Source organism: Pseudorca crassidens, chromosome 20 (assembly GCF_039906515.1).
Source record: "Pseudorca crassidens isolate mPseCra1 chromosome 20, mPseCra1.hap1, whole genome shotgun sequence".
In the NCBI taxonomy this organism is placed as follows: Eukaryota; Metazoa; Chordata; class Mammalia; order Artiodactyla; family Delphinidae; genus Pseudorca; species Pseudorca crassidens.
Window position 1 is genome coordinate 60645179 of NC_090315.1, and position 19480 is coordinate 60664658.

Below are 19480 nucleotides of genomic sequence, written 5' to 3' on the forward strand. Positions count from 1 at the left end.
CAGCCCATCTGTGCAGCTGCCCTGGAGTCGCCGCTCAAGAGTGACCCTGGTTGTGCCAAGCCACGGAGGACGCTGCAGCGAAGTGCAAACCAGCAAACGCCAAGGAGGTCAGCTCGATCTCAGGGCCGAAGCTGCCTCGTGCTGTAAGTGAGAGGCCCTATCCATGCAGCTTCTCGGTCTTGCTCACCCACAAAAGCGGAAGCCAGCAGGAGATACGTACGGCAGGTGTAAACATCTCTGTATTCCATGTGCTCGTAATCGGGAAGAATTTTCATGAAACGGCCCGACTTCACACGAGGGTTTATACCTGAACAGACACAGCAGGGAAAGGGCTGAAGATGGTTCTGCCTTCTCGACTGTAGAAACCATTTTCACAGGACTCAACGCCTGTCCCTCACCGACATCACACGCTTCCCTACATCCTTGACCCCCAGAACCAAGCGGTCGCCAAGGAGGCAGGTCTGGCCAAGAAGGAACTGTGGTGACAGGTGCTCCTGTCAGTCAGTGATCCACACCAGGAACTCATGATGGCCGGCCCGCTCGGGACCCCCTCCGGGCTCTCTCCCCATCACCCACCACAATCAGCGGGGCTCACCGAGGTGGGAGGGCAGAGGTCGCAGCTCACAGATATTTGGGGTGGCTGTGTAGGGAACCCTGTGCCCCGCTGCACACCTGGCATTGTCCTTCACCTGCTGCACGTGTGTGTTTTGTTTTTGACAAAGGACCGTGTTTGCCAGCCTCCTAACTCAATCAGACCCCTTCACCCCTGGACTGAGGTAGCTGACTCTACCATCTAAGCAGGAACTAGGGACGACTGTCTTCTACCACCTATTCCAGAAGCTAAGTGATTTTCTCCTGGATAAGGCCTTCAAAGCAAATTCACAAAAACACAGTTCCTGCACTGTGAAGATGAAAACTGAAGCTCGCTTTGGCCGGGGCAGATCAAACGCTCAGGGGTGCTGATAATAGATAATATGAATCAGTCTCTGGATTTGGCGACCATGTTCAAGGGGTTAAGAACCAGCAGTCAAAGAAGTCTACAGACGTCCTCCTTTGCCTCACAGTGACCTCACCGTGGCCCTTGTCCCCTCTCCCTGGCCCACCTGGACCTCCCCCTCTGTCCTACTCACCTGCCCATCCACCTGTGCCCAGACGTCCCCTCCACAGGACAGATGTCCCCAAGGCCCGGGCAACCCCTCTGCCCACAGCTGAGATGAGCTCTGTGGGGGCCTTCATTCTCACACGTGTTCTCCTCTGGGTGCTTCAGCCCCCAACACCTAGCAGGTACGAGCACCTGCCTCCCTCCAGGAGTATTTTGAGGGCTTACAACTCTTAGACAGAACTCAAGTGGCTTTGAGATGATATCATCAAATGGCCTAACAAACTCAAAAAGCAGTGAGATGATAAGGACTTCTCATATTAGATCCTCATGGAAACAGCTGACCGTCCCCAAAGCCAGGAACCTCTCGTTTCTGTGCGCTCACAGGGACTCCTGTGGGGAGTGTGCCTCTGACTTGGACACGACGCCCATAGCGAGGGCGGCCTCCTGGATTCTCTGCTCTGGGAGACTTAAGACACGGACGCTGGGGAGCAACACTGAAGCAGAGAGTGGAGCGGGGCCCTGGGGGCAACCCCAGGATGGAGGGCGGGACGGGAGGGAAGGGGACACAACCACCTTTCCAGCCCTGGAACTCCGGGCTCTGCAGGGTTCAAAGTGGCACTGTTCTCACCACTGAGACCACAAGACAGGAAGGAGTTACATTTTCACGAGACGTGACCACTCGGGCCCCAAGACCCACTTCCCCTGGAGACACGCATGCTCTTGGGTGGGTGGGACATGAAGCAGAGGCCAGAGAAGAAACCAAAATGCGAAGCTGCACAGGGAAGGAGGCGCGGGAGGCCTTGCGCAGACCCGCCCTGCCCTGGGCTTCAGGACCAAGGACAGCGGCACGGGGGTGGGGTGGGGCGCTAGGTCGGGATGGCGTCTGAGGGTGGCTGAGGATGCAGCCCGAGCCCCTCGGCAAGTGGGGACAAGCGGATACGGGGAGGTGGCAGAGGTGAGGCTGGGACACACAGGGCTCCCAGAGAAGGTGGGAGGGGCAACAGCCTCGAAGGCACAGCCAAGCGCCAACATCGAGAACCACACGTGCCCCGGGCGGCCGGGGAAGGTCCACGAAGAACTTAGAGCCTCCAACAGGAGATCTCCCCGCTCGTGAGCAAACTCTAACCCAGGAACACTGGCCAACCCAACATCCCAAATGGCCACGGGATCGAGGTGGAGAGAAGTCTGACGGGATGAAGAAATCAGCCCAGATTGAGGGACCAACTGCGCCCCCCCTGGGCTGTCTCCCCACAGAGCTGACGCTCCGCAGAAGTCCACACTCTACCTGTGCGGGGGATGCGGGACACAGGAGGAGAGGCGTCTCCCAGGGGGACTCTGAGAGCAGCAAATCCACTGAAAAGAGGGAACACAGCAAGCGACACCAACGAGCAAGCCCCTGACACTGGAAGGAAGCCTCCAGCACGCTGGCTCCCACCCAGCAGCCTGGCACCCGGGAAGTCCCTCCATCCTGAATCACAGGTTTTTCCGAGCAGGAGCCCAGTCCCCAGCCTCTCGGTGTTTAAGTAAGAAGCATCATCTGGTCTAGGTGTTCAGGGCAGAACTGGTGCAGAGTTCAAAAGAATGTGTAAGCCAGGGCTTCCCTGGTGGCGCAGTGGTTGGGAGTCCGCCTGCCGATGCAGGGGACACGGGTTCTTGCCCCGGTCCGGGAGGATCCCACATGCCGCGGAGCGGCTGGGCCCGTGAGCCATGGCCGCTGAGTCTGCGCGTCCGGAGCCTGTGCTCCGCAACGGGAGAGGCCGCAACAGTGAGAGGCCCGCATACCACAAAAAAAATAAAGAATGTGTAAGCCAAAATCTACCAAGCTGGTTTTAAGATGAACACTTAAGGTCCTTTTCAGAGAGGTCAACAGGTCAACCTCAGGCCAAAGAGGAGCGGGCCATCGTGATCCTTCTTTCCCCGTCCTTTACTACCCAGCCCCGAGTGTTAACAACACACGCCACACCCCGCCGGGCAGGGACAGGCAGGCTGCTCCCCGCGGGACGGTGTGCCCACTGCCCCTGGGTGATGTCAGTGCCAACGGACACCCTCACAGCCTCACGCAAAGGGCCCTGAGGAAGGGCCAGCAGAGAGGTGCTTGGGGTCGGGGGCTCTAGGCATCACGGAGCATTGCTGGCGACTCTGGAAAGCAAAGGGGCGGGGACAAGAAATGGGGGCGCTGGGAGACTCAACGTGCCTGCAGGAAACAAGCCAAGGAAGGGCCGGGGCTGGTGCGGTCAGGGTGGCGGGGAGGGGCCCTGGCAGCTGTCACGGCTGCATGTCACAGTTGCTCCTGGTGTCCACGTCTCCAACCAGGCTGCGGGCCTGGGATCTAGAGAGACGGGCACCTCCAAGCACACCAGAGTTGTTTCCAGGGCAGCCACGTTCCCCAGAGGAAAGACACCTTCATCCACCTGCGCTGCAAAATCAGGGTCATGATTCACTCAGAAGGGGAGAAGAGAGCCCCCGACCTTGTCAGTGCTGTTACTACCAGCGCTGTCTCTACAACGTCAAAACTGAACTTAAAGCATATCTGAGAACACACCTGTGGGCTGAGGGCCATGGACTTTTATTTTCCGTGGCTGATGTCTCTGAGCACCTGCTTCTGGAACAAGTTAACAGAAGATGGTGACAGATTAACTTACACTTCGCGTAGACGTCTCGACAAGACACGCCCGTGATCTCCAGCTTCCGCAAGTTTTCACAAACGCCGTACTCTGCAACAAGAAACGTTTGCTGGAAATTACAGTCAAGAAGTCATAAAGCAGCAGAAATATTAATAGACAGACGTGCGGGTGGGGGTGGAGCAGGCACGCCTCAGCCTTGGCCTTGTCTTCTCCGCCTGACCCTTCTTTCACTGTGGAGGTTTCATGGCCCTTCTCCACAGTCAACACCCTCACTCACCAATGAAGCCACTACTCTATTTTTAGGCAACTCCACTCCGCATGAAATAGCAACCTGCCATGTCTATTCTGATAAGCTCTAGAAACCTAATCGCTCAAACTCACAACCAGACACCCTGGTTTATGACCACGGTGTGGCAGAAACTCAGAGTCTGGAGACGATGCGAGTTCCCATGGAAATGAGACCATCACTGGTGTCAGGGTTCCACGAAGGCCCCCCTAACCCCCTCCTGATTCTGTGAAACGAAGACACAGCTGGGGCTGCCCAGGACGGCCTTGAAGCAAATCCCTGACACCCACCTCCACGGCCAGCGCTCTGCCCCACCTCCGGGAGAGAAACCCAGGCGTGGAGAGGTTGGTGACTCAGCAGTCCTTCCAGAAGGGGGACTGCAGTCTGGCCAGCAAAAGGCTGTCCACCTCATCACATCACAGACCCCACCCCGGCCCCAAGGCCTGGTCTTTTCAGTGGAATGGATGATGACACTAACCCAACGCTTCTGCGAGGATTTTGACCATATCCAAGCCAAGCTCAAGATGCAGACGGTGGAGAAACCAGTTGGGGCAAGGCGGTTAGCAGCTGGCAAACCTCCCTGAGATGGGCCTGCCCGACGGTGCTGCTTCCCCTGTTCCACTGCCGATGAGCAGACCATGGCCTTGCTCGTCACCAGACAAAAACACACGTTTTATCCTCCTGCCAGGAAGAATGTGGACTCCACTCTGGAGTGTTATGCAAGTTACAAGAACGTGTCAGGAACTAGATAACAAAATGTGCTTGTTTGTGACCTTGGACGGGGTGACACCTGCATGTCACATGAGTCACCAGCAACTGAGAGGCCCTGGTTTGTCAAAATCCTTGCAGACCATGCCAGGGACCAGCTGGAAGGGCCACTCCCGCCCTTGTTGGCGACCAAGCTGCAGCTGGTCTACCTGTGCTCTTGAGAAGAGCTCTGCTCCACAACGAGCTGTCTTCATGATTCCCCGTCTGCTCTGGGATGTCCACCACAGCCAGGTGGCCCTCCTGACGACCACAGTGGCTGTCACCACCTCGTGTGCTCTCCATAAACAGTGTCCTTCCCTCGCACCAACCAGGCACTCCAAAACCGTCACCGCACAAGACTGGTGCCTCGGTTTGTTTCCTATGTCATGCTAAAGGACAGGTCCTCTCCCGGTTCCAGCAGTGACCAGCGCACGGGATAGATGAGATGCACCTCTTGCTGCCTTGTTGACGAGACAGTTTGGGAGCCGGGGTACAGGTGAGGCGCGGGGTAGTCTTCTCTGAACTGCGCGCTTTTGTGATACACGTGGACACTCTGCCGGTGAGATGCAGGGCACAGACCCAAGGCGCGTCCGAGTGTGCCCCGGCGGCCTGCAGCACACTGAAGCAGCAGTGTTGCCCCACAGCATCTGCCGACCCAGTGGGTGACTTTCGCATCTGAGCCCAGCGATCCTCCGACCTGCTAGAGACAACGCACCACGTCCCAGCACCCGCTCAGACTTCCAAGCGATTCTAAGGGTTTTAGCCAGGATGACCAAATTGTCAAGAATCTCTGCACATCGTGTCAAGAAAAGGTGCTGATAATATCACACAAGAGATGACCCTGCACAAGCAGACAAACCATCCACAGGAACGCCACTAGCAATCAGAAGAACAGCAAAAACATGATGCAGTGCTCATAAATACAGCAATGCTTAGTGGGTTTTTCTTAATGTTCCCAGAAGATAATAAATTCACCGAAGCGGAACAATGTCATTCTGACCCAACTGCTCCTTCAAGAAATGTTCAGTATTTTTCACATGATGGAAAAATCTTTTTTTTTTAAACAGTGGCTCAGAACAATTCCACATACTCTGACTGTTCCATAAACCTTCCCATAAGTCATCAGGGAAAGTGCCCTTAAAATAGCATTAAGGCCAGTGTACATGCAGAACCACGGATCCTTCCCCCTAGAAAAACTCACCAGTGTTAACGCCATCCTACCCAAGACCAGCATTAACGCCGTCCTACCCAAGATGGTTAAAGTTAGCACAGCAAACCGTGCTGCCCACAGCTGCTTTCTAAGTGCCAAATTTGGGTTGCAGGCTGCCGATTCAAATACTTTCCTTGCTAATCTATGACATAAAGTAGCTTGTGAAAGTCTGTTTTCAAAGTGTCTACTCCAAAAATGGCAGCAAGTAAAAAGAAAGTTGGGAAGGGGGAGAAAAGTGGGTCAGCTGGACTTGAGGAAATTTAAATTAACCATGGAATTACCATATGATACAGCTATATCCTATTTCTGGGTACGTACCCAAAAGAGATGAAAGCAGAGACTCAGAGATGTTTGTACACCCATGTTTACAGCAGCACTACTCACGATAGCCAAGAAGGGGAAGCAACCCAAGCGCCCACCGATGGTTGATGGGCAAGCAGAACAGGGTCCATCCACACGATGGAATATTATCCAGCCTTAAAAAGGAAGGAGAGGGCTTCCCTGGCGCAGTGGTTGAGAGTCCGCCTGCCGATGCAGGGGACACGGGTTTGTGCCCCGGTCCGGGAAGATCCCACATGCTGCAGAGCGGCTGGGCCCGTGAGCCATGGCTGCTGAGCCTGCATGTCCGGAGCCTGTGCTCCGCAACGGGAGAGGCCACAACAGTGAGAGGCCCGCGTACCGCAAAAAAAAACCACCAAAAAACAAACAAACAAAAAAAAGTAAGGAGAGTCTGACACCTGCTATAGCCTGGCTGAATCTTGAGGACGTTTTGCTGAGTGAGATAAGCAGTCACAAAAGGACAACATTGTATGACTCCACTTATATGACGTCCCTATAGAATAGCCACATTTCACAGAGACAGAAAGTAGAATGGTGAGTGCAGGGGCTGAGAAAGGGAAAACGGGGAGTCAGTGTTTAATGGGGACTCAGTGTCAGCTGGATAAGACGGAAAGGTTCTGGAGATGATGGGGGTGACGGCTGCACAACAATGTGAACATACTTAATATCACTAAACTGTAGCTTAAAAATGGTTAAAGTGGTAAATTTTATTTTGTGTATACGTTACCACAATAAAAAAATTAAGTTGCCACTTCAAATACTCCAATCAGAAAATTTCCAGAAAGCTATTGAACAAATGTTTTGCCAAGACGGAAAAAGAGCCCAGGAATCTGGGCCAAGTCGACACTGAAGCTCCATCCTCTGGTGACCTGACTGCCAGGGGCGCATTTCCTGTCCAGTGAGGTCAGTACTGTGTGACGGTCGTTACCGAAAACCCCTGCACCCAGAGCATGTGTCTGAATGTGCAGGAAGTCTATTCAGTCTCTGCGGGTGGGAATGGGTGAGAAGAGTTTTCTCTCTCCCTCTTTTCCACTTTCTTGTTCCTTAGGAGTACCTAAGGAATACATGCTGCTTCCTGAGGTTCCTTCCCTCGAAGAGATTAACGGAGATTAACAGAGGCAGTATCTGTGCCAGCCGTGGCTGAGATGTGCACGCTTTCTGCATCGGAATGGAACATGACAAAGTTAACATCATAATTCTATGCACTGCACCTGCCTTGGTACCTGCAATTAGAGGGAACTTAGCCCCATGCTCCCCATAAATGCCACTTATAAGGGTTCCTGCCACGTTGGAAGGGCACAGCACTAAGACAGTGTCTGAAGCAAGCTGGTGGGCACACAAGATAAGGCTGGAAAGGGGGTGGTCTCCTGGTCCTGCCAGAGCCGGGAGTCCACAGGAAACGCAGAAGCACTGAAGAGTCTCAGGTAGAAAAGCAGCCTGGACTGGGTAACCTGTGGGTGGAGCCAGCGGAGACACACCTGGAGACGCAGGTGGGGGGTCCCGTGAGGAGGCCACTGCACCACCAGGTAAGTCAGAGGTGGCAGGAAAGGATGGGGGAACCCAGCTGGAACCCAGCTGTGGCCTCCGGCAGGCAGGAGAGAGTGGGAGAAGGAAGAGTGGAGGAGCGCTGCGGGCTTGTTTCCCACCTGCTGTAAACTCACACCGTTTTCCAAATAAAACCAAAAGGCAGTGTTGATTGCAAATTTAGCACATTTTTGTTTGCACTAAGTTAGGGAATAATTATATCCCTTAATAAAATATGGTTAAAACTTTACTTCCGAGAGACTTCCCTGGTGGTCCAGCGGTAAAGAATACGCCTTCCAATGCAGGGGACTCGGGTTTGATCCCTGGTGGGGGAACTAAGATCCCACATGTCACGGGACAACTAAGCCCACGCACCACAACAACTGAGCTCGCGCACCTCGATGAGAGAGCCCACAGGCCGCAAACTAGAGAGCCCACGCGCCCTGGAGCCTGCACACCACAACTAGAGAGAAAAAACTTGCACGCCACAACTAGAGAGAAGCCCTCACGCCGCAAGGAAGAGCCAGCGCCAAAGTGAAAGATCCTGCGTGTCGCAACTAAGACCCAACGCAGCCGAAAAAATAAATAAATAAATAAAACCTTTACTTCTGAGGCTGATAAAGGAGGCAGAGACAGGGGAGGGAGCTGGTGGGGAGGGGGCTCTGCCAGGCTCAAGGGTGTCAGGCAACTGGCCCCCAGGCTTCCTGACACAACTGTTCCGAGGACACCCCTGTGACAGCACAGTGCCGCTTCCAAACCCCTCTGTGTCCCCTAGCTCGCTGCTTTCCTTAGCTATTACTATAACTGCATGAAATGCCTTTTTTTTTTTTTTTTGATAATGTAGCAGATCTGGAAAAACACTGTGCAGCCAGCTCATCTTAGGATGGGAAGAATGTAAAAACCAAAACCTGGATACAGCCCATAGGCATCTCCTATTCAACACCTAGAATATTCGGGATGCTAACCAATAGTTCCCAAGAACAGCTGACAGCACCTACATACTCCACGCGACTTCTTCCCAACCAGCTCCACCCCTACAAAGATGAACAGTCTTGGTGCCAACAGCAGCCTCGAGAAGCCTCGCCCTGCCAGCCAGAGGACGCTGACCCTGTCCAGCTCCACGACAGGTATCCCTGGCCAAGGGAGCCCCACTCCAGTGGAAGCCCACCTGTCATGCCCGGACACTTCTTCCTAGTGCACACACACCTGCTCGGTCTCGCCAGCCACTCGTGAGACCAGGAGGTAAGCAGAGTCTGACTCTGCCATCACCTCGCCCCGGACCCCTTCTCAGATTTCAGACACTTCCCGACTCCCCACTAATACTCCTCATACAGGCTTGGCTACTCTGGGTTTCCTCCCCTGTCCATCACCACTGGGCAGACAGTGAGGGTGTCACTGGCAAAGGATGCTGACTCACGAGTTAGAACCCAGGCCGCCTCCTGACCGGTCCTGGCTTTCTCACAGGACACCTGTTCCTCCAAAGTCCCAAAGATGCCCTTGTATTTGCACACTCTTTCCAGCCAGAAAGACAAACCAAATGCATTATGTAATCACTTTGTAAACACAGCGAAACAGTGAAAATGGCCCATCAGTTCTTCCTGGCAAGGCAACCATATCTGCCCAATTAAGCAAGGCCAAGGGGAAATCTTCACTCGGTGCTTTCTGGGGGCCAGGTCCATTTTCCAGCTCGCTTTTGTAAGGTTAGCAATGTCCCTCAAGAGGCACCGTTTTCCTTTACCCTCTCCTACTTCGCTAACTGGACGGATGAGGTTTCTCTGTGAAGCAGCACATGAGATTGGACTTCCAAAAATACAGAGACTGTAGTCCTGACAAGAGCAAAGCGGAAGAAAAGGATAAATGTCCCCCTACGATTCTGAGATCCTGCTGTACGTCCAGGAGAAGAAAAGGATAAATGTCCCCCTACGATTCTGAGATCCTGCTGTACGTCCAGGAGGGGGCCTGCTTTCCTCTTCTCACGGCTGAGGCACGTATGCTTCTCCTACCTCAACACCGCCCACCCCAGCCCCAAAACAGGAAGGCTCAACAAGAATCATAAAATATGCCCAAAGCCGACTTCAAAGCCTACGACTTGCCCATTTCACCTCTTCCCAAGACGACCCTTCCAATTTCAGCCATGGTTAACAAAAGCCGCATTTCTCACATTTCACATCAGCACATCAAACAGAATAGAAAGCGTTTTCTTCTGCATGCAAATACAAAATTAAATATTGGTTTTTAACTTCCCATTTCTGTCATAAAGCTCATACATTTTGGGAAAAGGGTATTTCTAATTATGATGGAATTGAAGCCCACTTTAGACTCACAAGTGATCAAAATATTATACAAATATTATTCCAGGTGTCATTAAAACACTTACCATCAAGGGGAGAAATGGACAAATATATATTATAAATTCAAAACCTCACTCTATGTCTCAATATTTAAGAGTTTGGTGTAGAAGGGAAAATACATGTGGGAGCACTTCCTTTGCATTTCCTTTGCTTTTAAATGCTTCTTTTGTTATTATTTGAATGTTCTGATTTAGAACCATGGTCTGAATTTTCTAAACACCTTAGCCTCAGGTAGACCGGCCAGCATTTAAAAATTCACCAACTAAACAGTGAAATGTTAACCAAAAAAAGCCTCCTCTCGGTCAAAGACAAAGAACGAACTCGGCTGCTATGCTATGCTCTGAGAAACGATGGCTTATTTATAGCCCCACATGCCAGTAACTGCAGGAGGCCTGAAGCCAAAGGAGGGATGCATCAAAACATTGCTGGGCTCCCGACGCCGCGCCCACGCTGCCGGCTGGGGTTGCTCTGGTTTGGTTTCCTGTAAGAGGGGGAATAGCGCCTATTTGGTGTATCTGCCCCCGAAACAGGAACACAGATTGGGCTTCTCAGTAGCAACTTTCTTTCACCCGCCCCCAGAAATACCACCTGAAAATAGTTAATCAAATAGCTCCAACAGGCAGGAGGCTCAAAAGACCAAATTCTATAAAAACAACTGATTATTATTGTTGACTTATTATTGCTAGGACACTGAAAATTGTGAGATTCTCATCAAGCGCTATAAAGCCTTCTCATTTTAAGTTTGTAGCGTCCCTACGCCCCCCCGCCCCTGAGTCATCCTCTCATTTTATGAAGAGCCACTGACATGCTCGCCCTGCCCATGCCCTGGAAGTCCATCACAGCCCCAAACGCTCTGAAACAATAAAACACAGGTGCGTGGCACCCTCCTCCCTGTGCCCCTTTCTGTGGCTTGTCTTCTCCTCTGGGAAACCCAATTATCAAAATACAGAAAGCAAACGTGTAAACACTGAGTAGTAAACGTGCAGACTCACTAACGTCTCACTCACCTTCCCAAGACACTAACAAATGGAAGCACCATCGTGCCGTGTCAGGGCCGGACCTGGAGCTTCTGGGCCAGGAAGCCTGCTGGGCTAGGACCACCCAGCTCCTGCTCACCAAGGCTGAGGGCACTGGTTTTTGCCTCTGTGGACATGACTTTGGCCTTAACACCCACCATAACCAAATGTCTAGTTCAGGATGGAAGAAGTCTGGGGCTCAGGGAAATAAGATCAGACTTGTCTCACATGCGACTATTCTTATACATATTCCAGTCATAATTAGACTAACCCTACGAGATGCCTATGAATTACGCACGGAACTGCCAACCATCCAATGTTGGACCCAGATGAGCTGGAAATGAAAGCTACCAGAATGAACTAGTGAAACTGAAGACCTTCATAACCTCGGGACAACAATGATTACTTAAACCCGAAGTTAAAAGTGCGTAGCTTTGATTAACGCTGTAGCTTTTGCAGAAGTCACTTTGACTAATGCAGTAACTTTTGCAAAAGTCACTGTAAATGAAGTTAAAAAGCAAAGGGTTATTGACTATGAGAAAATGTTTTGCGTATATTAAACAGAAATCGACCCAGGTTAAATAAATAAAACCCGCAAATCAATAAGAAAAAATAACGATAGAGAAAAAGGGCAAAGATTAAGGATACGCGAATAAGAGAAATCCAAATTGCCTATAATTTTATTTCTTAAATGTGCATCTTCATGAGTTATCAGCCGTCTGCAAATTAATATGAGATGCTGTTTCTCACCCAGATTGACACAGATTTTTAGAAATGAATCATCCAAACTAGAAAGAATTCAGAGGACACTGGATTAAATGAGATAACTTAAAGAACCCAGACCACAAAGACAGCTACTGTGTAAACAAACACAGAGCATTCCTGTCACTTTCGGTGACTTGCCTGTGCACACCCTCGTGACAGGTGTGCAAAGAGGAAAATACAACTATGTTATATTTGGAGTGAAGAATCACTCCAAAAAAATAACTGGTCAGTATCTAGTAAAACTGCAAATCTCACAGCCCACTACCCCGGCAACACCACTTCTGGATATATTCCTTAGAGAAATTTACAAATTTATCTGCGTCTGAAGACACGTAAGAGCTTCTTTGCTGTAACACTGTGTACACTGTATGAAAAAAATTAAAATGAGCAAAGAACACATGTGGCCTCTTCAAATTATGAACCACCACATAGTGTTCAAGAAGACTGAACCAGACTTAAATATATTAACATGGACAGAATTTAAAAACACAAGTTGACAGGGGGAAAAGGCAGATGCACAATACTTATGGTATGATATATTTCTTAAAATTAAAGTACCGTAAAACAATGTTACACATTGGGGATGTTACAGGAGTATGTATATACAAGTAAACTCAACCCACAATAGTGGTTGCTTCTTGGGAGTGGGAAGGACAGGGGTGATCAGGAGGGACTTAAATGCTGCCTGAGAGGTTTTCTTTCAAAAAAAGGTAGAGAATTCAAAAGCAAATATGACAGAAGACTTAACTGTTATTTACTGGGGATGACTAGGAATATGCCTGTTTTACCATGTCTGTTTTTCATTTTCTTAATTTCTCAAAGTGAAAATTCTCCTAGCTGCTAAGCCACCTGGGTGAAGAAGAGACCTTGATCCTACCATCACAGTGTCTGCTGTCCCAGAAAAGCTGAACTGAGAAGCACAGAAGGAGGCAAAGAAGGACTGAAGAGTCCTTCCCTGTCTGCCCCCCAAAGTCTTTCCACATCTTCGTGAGGACTTTTTATGCTTCCACTAGCAATTCTAAGAATTTGCCCTGAGCTGTACCTCCAGTTAATTTTACTATGTGGCATACCTTTGAGTTTTCTGATTATACAGAAGTCTTCCGTTACTCTCTCTTGCTACATACCTTACAGTTTCCCCAGAGACAACACCCGGAGACCACCACACAGGTTTGGCTGACTGATGGAGAAACTCCACAGAGCACAAAGGAACATCTGTGATGAACCTGGGTCTCACAGGTGTACAAAATACAAAACAAAGCAAATGAAAAGGTGGAACTCTCTTTGCCTCTATTTTAAAATGTCAAAAGAAACTCACTTGCCAAATAGATGACAAAAGGTTAATACTGCTAATATTCAAAGAAAAGAGAATGAAAAGAAATGAAGACAGTCTAAGAGACCTCTGGGACAACATTAAACGCACCAACATTCGCATTATTCAGTCCCAAAAGGAGTACAGACAGAGAAAAGACCTGAGAAAATATTTGAAGAGATTACAGTCGAAAACTTCCCTAACATGGGAAAGGAAACAGCCACCCAAGTGCAGGAAGCACAGACAGTTCCAGGCAGGATAAATCCAAGGAGAAACACACCAAGACACATAGTAATCAAATTGACAAAAATTAAAAACAAAGAAAAATTATTAAAAGCAACGAGGGAAAAACAACAAATAACATACAAGGGAACTCCCATAAGGTGAACAGCTGCTTTCTCAGCAGAAGCTCTACAAGCCAGAAGGGAGTGGCACGATATATTAAAAGTGATGAAACAGAAGAAACTACAACCAAGATTACTCTACCCAGCAAGCTTTACAGACAAGCAAAAGCTAAAAGAATTCAGCACCACCAAACCAGCTCTACAACAAATGCTAAAGGAACTTCTCTAAGTGGGAAACAAGAGAAGAAAAGTGACTTCCCTGGTGGCGCAGTGGTTAAGAATCCACCTGCCAATGCAGGGGACACGGGTTCGAGCCCTGGTCTGGGAAGATCCCACATGCCGTGGAGCAGCTAAGCCCATGCACCACAACTACTGAGCCTGCGCTCTAGAGCCCGTGAGCCACAACTACTAAGCCCACATGCTACAATTACTGAAGCTCATGTGCCTAGAGCCCATGCTCTGCAACAACAGAAGCCACCACATTGAGAAGCCCACACACCACAACTAGAGAAAGCCCGCACCCAGCAACAAAGACCCAATGCAGCCAAAAATAAATAAATAAATAAATAAAATTTTTTTAATGTAAAAAAAAGAGAGAGAGAAGAAAAGGACCTACAAAAACAAACCCAAGGGTTTCCCTGGTGGCGCAGTGGTAGAGAGTCCGCCTGCCAAGGCAGGGGACACGGGTTCGTGCCCCGGTCTGAGCCTGTGCTGCAACAGGAGAGGTCACAACAGTGAGAGGCCCGCGTACCGCAAAAAAAAAAAAAAAATTAAGAAAATGGTAATAGTAACATACATATCAATAATTACCTTAAATGTGAATGGATTAAATGCTCCAACCAAAAGACACAGGCTCACTGAATGGATACAAAAACAAGACCCATATATATGCTACCTACAAGAGACTCACTTCAGACCTAGGGACACATACAGACTGAAAGTGAGGGGATGGAAAAAGATATTCCAAGCAAATGGAAATCAAAAGAAAACTAGAGTAGCAATACTCATATAAAATAAAATAGACTTTAAAATAAAGAAAGTTACAAGAGACAAGGAAGGACACTACATAATGATCAAGGGATCAATCCAAGAAGAAGATATAACAATTATAAATATATATGCACCCAACAAAGGAGCACCTCAATACATAAGGCAAATGCTAACAGCTGAAAAAGAGGAAATCGACAGGAATACAATAATAGTGGGGGACTTTAACACCTCACTTACACCAATGGACAGATCATCCAGACAGAAAATTAGGGCTTCCCTGGTGGCGCAGTGGTTGAGAGTCCGCCTGCCGATGCAGGGGACACGGGTTCGTGCCCCGGTCCGGGAGGATCCCACATGCCGCGGCGCGGCTGGGCCCGTGAGCCATGGCCGCTGAGCCTGCGCGTCCGGAGCCTGTGCTCCGCAACGGGAGAGGCCACAACTGTGAGAGGCCCGCGTACCGCAAAAACAAAAACAAAAACAGACAGAAAATTAATTAGGAAGCACAAGCTTTAAATGACACAATAGGCCAGACAGATTTAATTGATATTTATAGCACATTCTATCCGAAAACAGCAGATTACACTTTCTTCTCAAGTGCACATGGAACATTCTCCAGGATAGATCACATCTTGGGTCACAAATCAAGCCTCAGTGAATTTAAGAAATTTAAATCATATCGAGCATCTTTTCTGACCACAATGCTATGAGATTAGAAATAAATGACAGGGAAAAAAATGTAAAAAACACAAACACATGGAGGCTAAACAATACATTACTAGATAACCAAGAGATCACTGAAGAAATCAAAGAGGAAATCAAAAAATACCTCGAGACAAATGACAATGAAAGCACGATGATCCAAAACCTATGGGATACAGCAAAAGCAGTTCTAAGAGGAAAGTTTATAGCAATACAATCTTACCTCAAGAAACAAGAAAAATCTCAAATAAACAATCTAACCTCACACCTAAAGGAACTAGAGAAAGAAGAACAAACAAAACCCAAAGTTAGTAGAAGGAAAGAAATCATAAAGATCAGAGCAGAAATAAATGAAATAGAAACAAAGAAAGCAATAGCAAAGGTCAATAAAACTAAAAGCTGGTTCTTTAAGAAGATAAACAAAATTGACAAACCTTCAGTCAGAGTCATTAAGAAAAAGAGGGAGAGAACTCAAATCAATAAAATTAGAAATGAAAAAGGAGAAGTTACAATGGACACCACAGAAATACAAAGCATCCTAAGAGACTACTACAGGCAACTCTATGCCAATAAAATGGACAACCTGGAAGAAATGGACAAATTCTTAGAAAGGTATGACCTTCCAAGACTGAACCAGGAAGAAATAGAAAATATGAAGAGACAAATCACAAGTAATGAAATTGAAACTGTGATTAAAAATCTTCCAACAAACAAAAGTCCAGGACCAGATGGCTTCACAGGTGAATTCTATCAAATATTTAGAGACGAGCTAACACCCATCCTTCTCAAACTCTTCCAAAAAATTGCAGAGGAAGGAACGCTCCCACACTCATTCTACGAAGCCACCTGATGCCAAAACCAGACAAAGATACTACAAAAAACAAAATTACAGACCAATATACTGATGAGTACAGATGCAAAAAATCCTCAACAAAATACTAGCAAACAGAATCCAACAACACATTAAAAGGATCATACACCATGATCAAGTGGGGTTTATCCCAGAGATGCAAGAATTCTTCAATATATGCAAATCAATCAATGTGATACACCACATTAACAAATTGAAAAATAAAAACCATATGATCGGGCTTCCCGGGTGGCGCAGTAGTTAAGACTCCGCCTGCCAATGCAAAGGACATAGGCTCGAGCCCTGGTCCAGGAAGATCCCACGTGCCGCGGAGCAACTAAGCCCGTGCACCACAACTACTGAGCCTGTGCTCTAGAGCCCGCAAGCCACAACTACTGAGCCCGCGCGCCGTAGAGCCCGTGCTCCGCAACAAGAGAAGCCACCGCAATGAGAAGCCCACGCACCGCAATGAAGGGTAGCCCCCGCTCACCGCAACTAGAGAAAGCCCGCACACAGCACCAAAGACCCAAAGCAGCCCAAAATAAATAAACAAAATAAATAAATTAAAAAACAAACAAACAAAAAACCCGTATGATCATCTCAATAGATGCAGCAAAATCTTTTGACAAAATTCAACACCCATTTATGATAAAAACTCTCCAGTAAGTGGGGATAGAGGGAACTTACCTCAACAGAAAAAAAAAAAAAACACTGCTAATATTCAACAAGCTCTTACTAATTTGTAAGACAAAATAAACTCCCTAAGAAAAAATGAGACCAAAAAACCCAAAACAAAACACAAACATGGAATTCACAAGAGGTGAAATTAAAATGGCCAAGAAGCATCATAACCATTTAGGGGGTGAGGGCTTCATCTGCATCATCCCATTTAACCCTCAAAGTCACCCTATGGGAGCAGCACTTGCCAATAACACTTGGGAAGGTGAAGCAGCATCTCCAGGATCTCAGAGCAGATAAACAGATTACAAATCAGTCTTGACCACTGAGCCTTATGGCAGAAAGAAGATGACTGACTGATCCCCTGCTGGGAAGGATATCTGGAAAGCGGCCTTCTCATGCAGTCTTCCTGGGGGTGCAAATACCAACAGCTGGGCAATAAGTATCTAAGGTGTTATCAGCGTGCACACCCCACTGCCCACAACCCCACTTTGGGAAGTACACTCCAAGAAGATAATCTCAGAAGTTCTAAAAGGTACATGTAAGTCCCATGTAAGTCCCATGAACTCCTATAAAAGGCACAAAGGCACTCTTGACAGCACTGTTTACAAAAAGAAAAAACTGCAAACTTAAACGTCTATCAGTAAGGGACTAGTCTGTGGCATACATAGACAGTGGAACACTATGAAGCTTTTTTTATACTAAATTTTTCCAAAATTTTAAGAATGGCTTATCTTTGATTGCAGGGGTCCCGGAAGATATTTTACTTTCTTCCCTTTGTTGTCCTTCGCTGTTTGATTTTTTTTTCTTACCTATTGCTTTTACCAAAACATGAGAGCTTACTGAACATCAGAGATCTATCAACGTTCAAATGAACAGAGAGACTTGAACTATGGATTAGGTAAAGCTTTCTTCCTGAGATTTGTTACAAAACTACTCACTATCCTCACTTCGGCCACCACCATCCCTGAGGGGAGGCATCAGCCCCCTGCAGCACTGCCCGGCTCCACCCACCGCTCCACAGACCAGGTCCTCGCCCTCAGGAGACACTCCAAACCCTCGGGCTCCCCTAACTATTCAAGTTCACCCTCATCGTTCCCGTCAGCTCCGCCCCCAAGGACTGGGGACCAAGGACAGACGTCAGCTTGCTCCCCGGCCTAAACTCAGCCCCAGCTCGCGTCACTGCCCTCGGCGTCCTGGCCCCCGCAGCTGGGGGACCCCTCACCCCTCTCTGATCACCCCATGCAGGCAGAACCCGGTCCGCCGCCCACCCGGAACTCCACCGCGCCCGGAACCCGCGGTCCCGGGTCTGTGGCAGGGCCCCCCGGGGTCACAGCACGCCCCGGCGGCCGGGACCCTCCTGGAGCACCGTTCCGAGGTAGGTGCCCTTCCAGAGCCCGTGGTGACCCCGCCCAGAGCTTCCCCCGGCCAAGCCCCCTCAACCAGGCCCCGCCCCGACGCACTCACCCTCGCGGCAGCGCCGCCTCCAGATGGTGTCGGTGTGCAGGATGCGCCGGAACTTGGTGCAGACCTGGGCCAGGCTGGGCAGGTCGGTGCCGGGCAGCGAAGCGAAGATCTCCACAAGCAGCTCGGGCGGCAGCTCCAGCAGTGAGCAGCGCGGGGGCGACGAGGGGCCCGCGCTCCGGCCGTCCCCCGCCCCGGCCAGCGCCGCCGCGCCCGCCTCGATGCGCTCTTCCTCGGGATCCGTGTCCGGCTCGCTGTCGGCCGCTGCCGCCTCGGCCGGGCCCCGGCGCTGCTGGCGGCGCCGGCATCCCCGCGACGGGCCCACGCCGCAGAGGCGAGCGCACACCGCCATGCCGGCGACTGACGGCCGCCGCGCCGCCGCCGCCGCCGCCGCCGGTGCGCACGCGCCGCCAGAGAGCCGAGCCCCGCCCCACCCCGCAAGAGAGCCTATACCCGCCCCGGTGAGAGTCTAGCCCCGCCCCCTAGTGAGTCGAGCCCCGCCCCCCGGAGGATCCGAGCCCCTGCCCCAGGAAAACAAGACACGCCCCTGGGATTCGAGCCACACCTCTCCCGACTGTCAAGCCACGCCCCGAATGCATAGGCGACCTCGCGGTCTAGGGCTTGGCCCCGCCCACCAGGGAGAACCTGCAAAGACCTGGGCCGAACCCGAATGCCTCCCGCCTACCCCCGCCCTCCCGTGTCATTGAGACCGTCTCCCCGCGGCCCCACGATCCCACGACCCCCGGGGGGACCGGCGCCTGGGCAGCAAATGGCGCGCTGTCGGGTGTGAGGGCTGAACTTACCACCTCCCGAGTATGTGGCTGACGCGCTCTTCCCGAGATCAGCCCCGAACACCCTACGGGGCACCTCCCCCCAACCCAGAATGCCCCAGGAAGGCCCGAAGGGCCCCCGCAAAACCCCCCAGGAAGGCCCAAAGTTGCCCCCCAAGAACCCCCCCCGAGCACCCTTCCATGAAGAATCCTCCAGGAAAGCCCAGAGGACACTGCTCCGAGGACCTCCCAGGAAGGTCTGGAGGAGCCCACCAGAACTCCCCAGAGGACCCCAAGAACCTCGCGCTAGGTGTGTAGTCAGTCTGATCTTGCTGTGCCCTAGTTACCTTATTTATTGGGTTCTGGAGGCTGACTGGGGCCTAGGGCGGGGGTGGAGAATGTGCAGACCTTC

General features: G+C 50.2%; 1 protein-coding gene across 9 annotated transcripts in view; it reads right to left on the reverse strand.

Moving 5' to 3' along the window:
* FBXO31 (F-box protein 31) overlaps nt 1–18685 on the reverse strand; it is a 45755-nt gene extending 27070 nt beyond the window's left edge. Inside the window, exons 1-3 of one of the 9 annotated variants that reach the window (XM_067719794.1) lie at nt 18302–18685; nt 3745–3816; nt 221–307 (exon numbers count right to left, since the gene is read on the reverse strand). In XM_067719794.1, the coding sequence (XP_067575895.1) occupies nt 221–307; nt 3745–3816; nt 18302–18650 (508 nt within the window). In that variant the 5' untranslated portion in view covers nt 18651–18685. Of the gene's footprint in view, nt 1–220; nt 308–1130; nt 1380–3744; nt 3817–4490; nt 4645–4929; nt 5469–18301 lie in introns of those variants that run through there. The other 8 variants (XM_067719791.1, XM_067719793.1, XM_067719798.1 and 5 more) reach the window with 8 other exon arrangements.
* Between the last annotated feature and the right edge of the window lie 795 nt (nt 18686–19480).